The 12,008-nt window shown below is 33.6% G+C and overlaps 1 protein-coding gene across 1 annotated transcript in view; it reads right to left on the reverse strand.

Moving 5' to 3' along the window:
* LOC149908855 (contactin-3-like) overlaps window positions 1–12,008 on the reverse strand; it is a 53,440-nt gene that overhangs the window by 7,043 nt on the left and 34,389 nt on the right. Inside the window, exons 6-11 of the mRNA XM_090120428.1 lie at window positions 11,238–11,803; window positions 9,269–9,463; window positions 7,525–7,711; window positions 5,939–6,322; window positions 4,222–4,378; window positions 1,711–1,952 (exon numbers count right to left, since the gene is read on the reverse strand). Coding sequence (XP_089976554.1) covers window positions 1,711–1,952; window positions 4,222–4,378; window positions 5,939–6,322; window positions 7,525–7,711; window positions 9,269–9,463; window positions 11,238–11,803 — 1,731 coding nt within the window. The remainder of the gene's footprint in view (window positions 1–1,710; window positions 1,953–4,221; window positions 4,379–5,938; window positions 6,323–7,524; window positions 7,712–9,268; window positions 9,464–11,237; window positions 11,804–12,008) is intronic.

Consider the following 12,008-nt stretch of genomic DNA (forward strand, 5'->3'; position numbering starts at 1 on the left):
TATACAGGTGTATGGGATGATGGAATGATGGATATATTCATTGGTATATTTAACAGTAGTTTTAAAGATTACGATTGATTTTAAATAGTAATAATTAATGTTAATAATTAAATTAAGGAGTATGATTTTATTATAATTATTTATGGGAGTTCACTGCACCAGCGCTCCTTAGGGCGAGCCGCCTCTGGCGCTGATCGTATTGAACATAAATAAGTCTCAAGGTTAATAGAGTTGCTTATGGCTTACAATGACAGAAAAAAAATCTCGTTTTTAAATTAATCTTTAATTTATATACATATTCTCAGCTTAAGGGCATTTAAATTAGATCAGGATCGAATCACCATACAAATGTGCGGACGAAAGTAACAGAATTTGATACAGAACGAAATATGTCGAAGCTCACAAACTCGACAGTAATTAAATTTCACATACGACATTGACGCAGTATCTTGTACATAGGTATGTTATATGTACCTACAAGATACTGCGTATGCTGTAGTACATGATAAATGTCTGATAAATAAATACGATTAATATTATAAAACAACCAGTTATTTTTATATCGCAAGCAATTAAAAAAAAAAACGATACTTCATTAAACAAGTACTGGCAACAAATATTTTATCATCTCATCTTGTATATACTTTAATAACTTCGGAACCAACTCATGGGAAATGTGTCGTTCATTTTTATTTTTATTTCGGAATAGATAACAAAAATTTTAAGACTGCTATCATACTGGAAAGTTGTATAATTATATCCAATTAGAAGTTGGTAAGTTAGCATTTGTTCAGCATAAATATAATTATTATCATAAAAACAATCTAATTCTATTTTTAAAGCGCCATGAACACTCGCTTCGCCAATTAGTACAATATTTGATTTGCGTATTATTAGCTGTTATTGGGTATGATTATTTCTACACACAACTTCTGGTTAAATTAAATTGGCTTATGCGATCGAAGCATGAATAAAAAGGCGTCTGTATTGACTTTTGATTGGAATGCATACTGGGAAAGCTTCGAGATGCTGAATAATCAATTTTGCCGCTATATTTTGCACTTTTATTCTTGTAATCTGTGTAACTGGAGATTTTTTTAATTAGAGAACAATCTGTTAGGTCAATTCAACTCATAAAGATAGAGCCAGTTGGTGGTTCACGCTCCGTTACGATTTATCTTTTTCCAATACAATACCTAACCTAACCTAACGTTATATGGCAAGTGTCCCACGCTTAGTTCACGAACTAGTGCGTTGAATAAACGCAATAGAAATAGAATTCGCAGAACTGGGATTTTGTGGGAACAAAAAAGAAGAGCTGTCGAGTGTGTTAACTAAGTCTGGATGAATATGCTTAAATTATCCTTTCTTAGTAATACATATATAAATATGTGGCCTTATATGTTTCATGTGGTTCTATGCTATTTATACACCAAGTTTATAAAATAGACTTATATTTTTTTACTTTGACTAGCGAATAGCTCTAACTAACATACTCTACCAATTTTTATGATAATATTTTTCATTTGTCATTCATTGTATGTAATTAACTAATTATTATTTTAGTTATATCTTCTATGCTAATATGATGTCCATAATATATTGTCTATATTATTGAACTATGTACAAACACTGTATTTGTAATAGAAGTCGCATTGCATTTCGAATCATTATTTTTGTTAAACGTTCAAATAGTAATAAAGAACTCACCGATATGCTGGTCCATCCGTTTCTTCGGCTTGTGTACAGACGCGTACGGGTCGGAGCAGTAGTCTTGCCGCGAGGGGGTCTGCGAGGAGCGCAGCGCGTAGTCGCCTGCGTGGCTGCCGTGCGTGCTGTGCGTGCCGTGCGTACTGTGCGTACCGTGCGTGCCGTGCGTGCCGTGCGGCAGCGGCGGGTACGGCGCATAGTCGTCGATCGTGCCATATCCACCGTGCGTTATCGGGTCGTAACTATAAATAAATAAATAAATATTATAGGACATTATTACACAAATCGACCTAGTCCCACAGTAAGCTCAATTAAGGCTTGTGTTGTGGGTACTAGGCGACGATAAATATAATATTTAATAAATACTTATATAGATAATAACACCCAGACCCAAGAACAAATAATTGAGTTCATCACACAAATATTTGCCCTGACCGGGGATCGAACCCGGGACCGTCGGCTCAGTAGACAGTCACTTTACCACTGCGCCAACCGCGTCGTCGAAACTATGTAAGAATACCAGGAATAAATGCTACGATTGAGTTTGAGTATTCCTGCTGGTGCAGGAAAGTGCTGGTGATGGGGAAATACGAATAGTTAACCAACAGTAATGTGTAAATCTAACTACATTAGCCCGCAGAGGTAGTGGGTACGGCTCTTAGTCGTTGATCTATCGTAGCCGCTGTGGGTTATCGGGTCGTAACTATGGGATAGAACAGGGATTGAGAACATCAGGAAAGTGCTGGTGATAGGGAAAATGCTCTTGGCGAAGAGTAATGAGGAAATCTAGATAGGCCCGCGGGAGTAGCATGTACGTTGCGTTGTCGTCGATGGAAGAGATGAGAGCATTAAATATAAAACTAAAAAAATAGACAAGTACAGCTATATATTAAACTACATAATAATGACATAATTTTTGAAACATTCATTAGATAATATACTGCTTGTCAAAGAGAGGCAACAGCCAAAAATTATCGTGTGAAAAAATATAAATTGCAAGGCAACTTAATTTGTTCGTCTTTTCATTCTTTAGAAGCACCATAAATTTTGCTTGTTAAGGAAGACGATCTCATGGGTAGAAACTAATACAAATTTATTTTAAACTTTCCTGTTTAATTGCAATCTAGAAACAAGGTTCTAAGAGCAATTAAAAGCATACCTTAGTGTTATTATCAAGACTTTAAAAAGTAAACACAGGGAAAAAATTATCGTGCCGCGTATCTAAAGATCGGTTGTTAGTTCACGTCGTTGTTGTTCAAAAGAAACTAATAGTTTCCACGTTGCAAACTTCCCTTTTTAACAAGATGTTTTTGTTGTTTTAATATTACAAGTGGATACAATTCCAGCGGATAAAAATGTTGCTATACGCATCTAATCCTTACGACTCATAATAAAAATCTCTTCTACGTTTGCATATTTTATAACTTCATATGTAGCACTTGTTATGTTTAGATGCAGCATGATCTAGATTTTATCGCAGCGACAAATTGTTTTCATAAAATTCTTACATTTGTAATATCGTGAGCGCGACTCGGTCAACCTTTCTCGGATATAATAAAGAAATTTTATTTCAGTACCTATTCAAAAACTTTTATTTTTTTGCACCTAAATGTTTCAGAAAGCTGCTTATTACACATTTACCAGCCTCGGTACGCTCTTGGAGTTTTAAATTAGTTTTCAGCTGTAAGTTGTGCAGCTCACTTGAACTTAAAGAATTTCCAGAACATGAAGGGAAAATATTAGATTTAAAGAATTTAGTCATACTTAAGTATCCGTATTTAAGTCAACGTAATTTAAGTAACTGTGGCTAATATTTGAAATTTGTTGGAAAAATGTTTGCTTAGTGCAAGACGCAAAAATACATTATGCATAGCACTGCGCAAGCCAAGAAGTGAAATAAATATTTTGTGATAGTATACTCGCTACAGTTCTCTGTATATAACTTATTTTTATTGGAACGTTATTCCGAATGAATGTGAACTTTCATATTGTATAAAATATTCTTCAGATTAAGCCCGTGTTCGTGAAATATAATATTTATAATAATAACGAAAAGTAAGTTAAATATATTATACATATGTGTACACTGTACCCATACGTAGCAATAAACATTTGGAGATCACTTCATAGTAACATTTTGTGTATTGATTACTTAGTTTGCTTCCAAATGGATATGAAATATGAATATAAAATAGAATAAATATTGAATGTGTATCTTCCCTTCTTCGATGTTGTCATATTAAGTTCAAGCATAATGTTATACCATATTTGTGTATAAAGCGAAGTTCCTCCTAACATTTTCTACTAATTGAACAAACTTGGTTCGTACTACGTACCCGAAAACGAAATTTAATCTACATAACATTCGCAGAGTATTCAGACAGAGTTTCGAGTATCTATTACCTTATCAGAGCTTATAGCGCACTGGAAAGGGCTGAGGAACACGTTTCTATGCCAGGAAAAATTCGACACAATTTTTTGAATGATAGAGGTCAATTTCAAACAACTTACCCATAATTACTCTGTCGTTCAATCAGCTGATGCGGAGGCATTCCCGCGCCCGAGTTGGCGGCGGCCATTTTCATCTGCCACAGCGAGTCTTGCGAGTTCACACTACCCCCATTATTGCTGTTCGTGTAGCTATTCTCAATGTACCCCATGTTTACCCCTATAGAAGAAAACGAATTATTATTGCGCGGGTTTGGAGACTCGTAACATTCGACGTGCAACAAAATGTTTGTTTGTTTTGGATTGATTTTACCATCTACGTAGCCACTACTGCTTAGTCCTTGTGCGTGCATGGGAACAAATAATCAAGTTATTTACTCTATTTTTGTTTATACAGAGTTTTTCGTGAGATTGGATTGCCGGTAAATGGAACAATGTAGATATTATTTATGTTATGTAAAGAAAGTAATTTGGAACACTCGATTGCGAAAGAGAAGTTAAACATCTATACATATTTAAAACCCAATCTCAAGAGTAGGTACTCTGTGATGACAAAAATAATGTGCAAACATGGTTTGAATAATATGTATTCATAAGTCATCGACGGTAAGTACCTAATGTTTATTATCTAAATATGTATATGAAAGCTAACATAAATAACTTTGATGACTCATGAGTAATGATTACCTTAATTATAAAAATATATATACTAAAATATTCATCTAACACAAAGCTATGGGTCATTTAGATCAAGGTCTATTCGCTTATTATGTCATCAAGCATAAGGAGCTAACACTACTTTTTGAAATTATAACCTTGTATTATATATTAAAATATAATTTATAAACATTTTTAACGGATTTAAAACAGGTGATAATATAAGTTTTTAAATTCTATAAAATATAATATTATATTATTATATTGTCAAAAAGTAAATTCAAAAAATATTATATCAAAATAAATACTAATTAACGCAATCGCTTTATTTGGACAACATTAACTACACAGTAGTTCATTTATTTCTGTACACAAATAAATCAAACGCATACATAAATATTGCACAATTAGGCAATTTAACTACGCAATTTCTATGAAAAAGTACAAAGCTAGATTTATTGGTGATATTGTTTGCGTTTCATGAATAATTTCTATAGAGAAATCAACACGACGGGTCACAGAAGTCACAAGTTCGCATTCTTAAAGCGACCGTCATTTACTTGGTGAACTTGAGGCAAAGTTGAATACGCCAATAACGACTCGCCGTATGTACAACAATCGACTTTTCATTGGATAAATTTCCATTGAATATGCTTTGCGAACCGTAATGCGATTATCCATATTGTTGAATATCAAACGATTCTAAGAACGTTATTGGAATATCAGCTTTTCACAAACAATTCGTGATTTCCGATAAATACGTTCCCTTGAAATGATACATTATTATAGTAATCTAATATATTTATACGGTTATACCTATAAGAGTTAGAAGTAAACAAACTAAACAAACATTATATGAATTAATGGTTGTCTAGAACATTATCCAATATTGAAATGCTAAGAAACTACGCTATCGCTGTTTATTATTCACTATAGCGGGTGCGGAAACTACGAGTCAAAGGCAGACGAGTTAGGCGATAGAAACTATTTTGGTGAAGCTTTTAAGTAACTTAGTCCTAACAAACGTTTAAAGCTGAATCATATACAATTACACAAAATTTTATAACGTGTTTTAAATCCGTTAGAATTTTTTACTTCAGCAGAAAAAGCAGAAGATACTTACAGTCTGTATTGGACATATTTTGTCCGGGATGTCCTTGCGCGTGTGGCGCCATGTGATACCCGTACCCGCCTTGCGTCGCGTATACTGCGTTCTTAGAGTCGTCCATCGACATCTGGAGATCCATAGAATGTTCTAGAGCCTTGTTCTCCATCCCGGTACTGGGGTAGTATGGCGGCGGCGCCTGGTTCGGAGGTGACACCATCGGGGGACGCATCGAGTCCATCTCGTAATCTTTGGAAGTTTCCTTTTTATTCTCGTTGCGTTTGCAGCGACAGAAGATGAATAGGAGACTCAGGAAGAGCAAGAACACGAGGCAAGAAACCACGATAGCGATCACGGTGGCTGTTGTCAATGCGGCGGTTTCTTTCGTGTACGACGGGCCAACTGAAAAATAAATCAGTTTAGAATGTTGCTATTCAAAATTAAACCGAGTTCCGACTTTTAGGAAATAACTAATGGAAAGCTGATATAAATCTTTCGTGGAACAGCGAAATCCCCCAGTGGATGGGACGTATTTTTCATCCGTCTCTCTGATAAATTTTCTTTAAAATAGGTTATCAGCAATTGTGTTCAACGAGACATACTTCTTATCAGACTTCACACAAGATCAAATAAAATTCAATCAAACAAATACTCTTTTTTTATTGTATTTTCACACATGAATCGATAAAATCTGATATTGAAATTTGTACATATAGATATATTATGTTACCAGCCTTTAAAGGAATTGACATCTGAATAGAATCGTAGGATAAGATTATACTATTCGAATCCTAACTTGTTCAATAAAAATACCGGAGCTATATAAGTATTTGAAACGGTTTCAAATATAATACGCACTTTTCGGAGTTCATTGAACTTTTGAAATAATTGGATTGCAATTATACAGGCACAAATACAGGTTAGGCGGCTACTGACAAAATGAATTAGGTATCAATTATGCATATTTTATTATTCATGACTGCTATAACAAATAAGCCAAATTTTATAAAATTAACCATTTAAAAAAGTTATTAAATACATTTTGTTTGCTTTATCTACTTGTTTTATTATTTTATTGTAATCTACCAATGTACATTTGCAGTAACAGCAGTCTTTTGAACAATATTTTTAATTTCACTGAACTTTAGGGAATTCATAATCAGTAATCAATAATGAAATTTATTCATTGCGAATGCGGAATAAAACACCAGTAGATGTAAATGTCCCAAAGGGAAATTAAGCCCTTGTAAATGTGACTTGCCTTTAGGGTTGTCAACATCCTGTAGCATTCATTATATTATTTTGTACAGTCAGTATTTTAAACTTTCGTTATATAAACTACTAAGGCATTGTATACGCGTTTTAGTTGTATGTAAATAAGAATTCTGCATTATATTCTGTTTAATTAATCAATATTTAATTTTTTAAGTAAATACTTACGTATTTGCAAGCAGCTTTTAACAAACTTTTATTTTTAAGTTTCTGTTTTAGTTTGCAGTTTTTCTAATTTCCTAAAATATTTTAGCAAACAAAGTAGGTATTATTTTTATCCTACAAAGAATATCCTAGACACAAATACATACTATTACAATAGAATAACTTACTATCAGCTTCGATATATTCGCTGCACGTGTCTTGGCTATCTTGCAAGCAGAGACGCAGTCGTACTCTAGGGTTCAGTTGGTCTAAAGGCGGTTCGGATCCTCTTCCTCGTTTCGTAGGCGGCTCCAAGGTTGTTTCTTGTATTGTCGAACTGATACCGGATAAACGTAATGGCATTGTGTCTACCACCTGGGGAATTATGTGTTATTAATACATGATAAATATACGGGATTCAAAAGGCTTAAATTATACATAGCATTTGATTGTGTGAATGGCAGTTTACTGTGTGATTGAGCTTAAATTTGTTTTCAGTAAGGTTTTTTACGTTTTAATTTGAAAATTGAACGTGAATTACTTCTCGTTCAATATAATACTATAATTAATTCTATAACAAGGTTTTAGTTTTATTATAATAAGGTGCGAATACACTAAGTTATATTTTAATCACCACACAACCCTACCACTCGTATATCCCACGAGAAAAAAAAAGAAATTTACTTTCATAAAATAACATGTTCTAGCAAAAACAACGTGTTTCAAATTGAATCAGTAGTTCAAAAGATTTCGTATTTAGTTTGTATAAAATCAAAAACTTTAGAATTGGACTTATAGCTAGATTCAATCATAGAAACTATAAAGCTATGTTTTTATACCTATGTTTACAACATAGCAAAACTTACAGTAGGTACATAATAATATGTAATTATCCGTGAATTTGTTATTTTATTTCGTTTCAGCTTATTCCAATAAGTAAAACTATAAATGGAAAAATTACCGAGTTTAAAATTATAATTAAAATTTGGGCAGCTGGCGTTCGTTCAACGGTATTACATATTTATTATAATATAAATATTATTTATTTATAGAAGTATTATTAAAGCAGGTGGAAGGCTATATGAATTGTTGTGGTAGTACATTATTATGTGTCGAGCTATATAATTCGGTTACATGTGTGAAACCGCCAAACACGTCACATTTTAATTAATTACTCAAAAACATTTCCTATTTGCATAATGACGAAGTATGAGCAACACGAAATTTTATGGATTCAAACCGGATATCCTCAAGAAATGTAGTGCAATCGTTTATAACTGACTAACACTCGTGTGATGAAACAACTCGGCATTTCAAATTCTGTTAGTGATATGTATTTTGATTAATAATTTACAAACACAGAAACTACCTTTACCATTATAATTTAGTTATCTTACTATCCATCAATATTATTATTCACGTTTTTGTGTCAGTTTTTCCTATTATAATACAATGTTTTCTACCAAATTACGATAAGTATGTTGTTTTATCAGATCAAAACATTCAGGCAACGACCACCTTCATCAAACAAATTCAGAAATGTTATATAATTTTGAAGGGAACTGGCTTTCTTCAGCTGTTTATTATGCTCTTACGACAAAAATCCTTCAAACTTTGGAGAAAAGGAAAAAGTATACGACTCGTAGAAGGAAATACGCTACCCGTTTCGTGGTTGAGTCTAGACGCTGACAATTTTGATAATAACAGTTACTTTTATCTACAGTTAGTTAGGAGTATTATTTTTAGCCATTTGACAAGATAATCTCTGAAATTACCAGGCCGATTAAGAAAATCAAATAATCTTTTACATTTTATTTGTATTGATTGTTCCGGTCTACATTACACGTACAATAAATAAATATCCATTAGCTATACAGATAGATCTATTAATTTAGTACCAATAGTATAAACCTGTAAAAGAGAATATATTACCTGCCAACCGCCAACAGCTCCTAATCCTTCGATCACCCCCACGAGCGGGAGACACGTTGGTCCAACACTGAACCCTACCGACCTGGTACTAGGGTCGAAAGTCACTTGCTCTGGCGGTGGGATTTTATCCACCTTCGTGGTGACTGTGATCTCATTAGAGTAGTTACTCTGTCCCTTAGTATTCACCGCTTTTACCTGAAGCAAAATCGAAGTGATAATGTCCTTACACTTAGCATGGGTGCATTAGTGGTATGTCTTAAAAGCTGCTATGAAGTGCTGTGTCGGTTTTAAGTATACAGAGTAAAATCTAAATATGTGGTCAAATTTGTATGCATATTGAAACAATGAATGAATACATGAAAGGATGATTATTTGTATTTAATTCACTATCGATTTAAACGGTTTTACAAACCCTACATTTTACTACAAACGTGAAATTAGTTATGCAATAATCCATATAATAGCACAAATTAACCGCGTGTAATATTAAATGAAGTATATTAAATATAAATAATATTCAGTACTGAAGTTGTTTCTGTATTGATTTTTATCGGATTTGTAGCGTTCATGGCAACTCTATTGTTATAAAATATCCTTACGACTGAAAAAGATACTCGTTATTATATACGCCCTTTAAATAAGCCTATTATAAGTCAGTGATAAAATTGTAGAATAATCTTTTAAATACCAATTCAGAATGAAATATATTTGAAACTAGCTTATTGCCCGCGGCTTCGCCCGCTTTGTCTAAAACCTAATAAATTATATACTTAAACCTTCCTCTTGCATCACTCTATCTATTACAAAAAACCGCATCAAAATCCGTTGCGTAGTTTTAAAGATTTTAGCATACATAGGGACATAGGGAAATAGGGACATAAAAAGCGACTTTGATTTATACTATGTAGTGATGATGCGTAATAAGGTAAAATTTGGTACTCATTTAGATTTTACCCTGTACTCTGTAGAAATGTTATCGCACAACAATAACCATATCAATAGCAATAATGTATATTGTATTTTTTTGTATTTCTATCTAATGGTTAAAGAAATAAGGCACATAATAACACTGCGTCTATTTGGCAGGTAAAGGCGCAGTTGAAAGCATAGCAAAATGATTAAAGCAAACGCATGTACATACTGAGAAACATAATGTTAGCAGCTGAAACCGATTTACCTTGAATGCAAATGTCAGATGCTGTCGGTAGCAATAACAATGAAACAAACTTATTAGCAAATGTCTACATGTTCATCCCAAGAATGGACATTATCAATAAAGTAACGTCACATGATTGACATTTAATAATTTTATTCAAACATCCTTATTTTATTGATAATCTCTATAGCATTCTTTTCGCAGTTAGGACTTTTAAAATAATCTTAGTTGTAAACGATGACCTACATGTAGAAGGAAAAGAAAAACAATTTTGAAGCATGACGCATTTTTAAATTTCCGTTTTGTTTTCAACTTTTTGTCACCGTTAACTTTTCAAACTGACTCGTTCCGGTTCAGAAAACAGAAATTTTTCTTCCTTTTCTTGCTACATTCGAAGCGGTCTTTTTAATGCGAGTATTTTAGATTTAAAATAAATAAGATTATTTTAAATAGCCCTTTAATTAAATTTATCTAATGGTTAGTATAATAATTAGTCCATCCAACCCATCTTATATACAAACTACGTTGCAAAACAAATCTAGCCGGCCATGTAACCGTTCCTATTTTAAAGGTTATAAAAATAAATTATAAACATTTAATCAACAACATCCTAAGTTTAACAGGCTTTTATTTAATTCTCAAGTAAATTGAGATTAATCGTTTACCACAAAACAGTCGACTACTTCGAAACAATACGTTATATCTGACATCCATTTAATACAAAGATATAGTTTTAACACTTCATAAATATTCTACTGTACACCACAGGCAAAGAATGTATGGGCAAAACTACGAATAATAAAAATTGATTACCTTAAAATGATAAGTGTTATGTTGATCGAGCCGTGTGACGTTGCAAGGGTTGGAGCGGCGGCAGTCGTACTCCTTCCAGTCGAACTCTTCAGGCTTGTCCGAAGCGCAGTGCTCCCCGCCCGCCGGGTTCTTCACCCTCCGATACCAAACGAAATACTTGGTGTTCGACAAACCCCCGTCGAAACCCGCCTCCCATTTCAAAGTCACAAAAGTAGGCCCTACTTTTTGACTAGATAAAGTGCGCGGCGATTCCGGGGCGCCTTTCGGTTGCAACCTAATCTGCGGACGAATACTGCCCAACGAATTCTTCACTTTACAGTAATAATCGCCGTAATCCTGCGCCTTCACGTTGCGTATGAGCAGAATGCTTAAATAGGAGTCGTTGTTATCAGTCGTTGTGGTTATTTCGTAGTGGCCGTCGGAGGACATTTGCAACGGCGCGGTATTAGAGCCGTAAAACCACTGAAATTCCGGCTTCGGGTAAGCTTGGACTCTACACGATATTTCCGCGTTTTCCATGACATCGTAAGCTACTTTGTTTTGTTGTCGGATCGATATTGGTTCGTCTGGAAATAAGAATTTTTATTAATAACCATAGCGACGTCACCGTGAACAATTAAAACATTGAAAGAGAAATTGTTTCATTAAACTGTAGTCGCACTGATTTTCTACGCTTTTACTTTTGAGATCCTATTAAAATATTTAGTTGAAAAATTCTTTGTGGCTATATAATACAAAATTGTTTATTTAACATTTATTTTATTTAAAATT

This window comes from Colias eurytheme, chromosome 4, assembly GCF_061535395.1.
Source record: "Colias eurytheme isolate Ceu_HAF_F1 chromosome 4, ilColEury1 Martin Lab GWU primary, whole genome shotgun sequence".
In the NCBI taxonomy this organism is placed as follows: domain Eukaryota; kingdom Metazoa; phylum Arthropoda; class Insecta; order Lepidoptera; family Pieridae; genus Colias; species Colias eurytheme.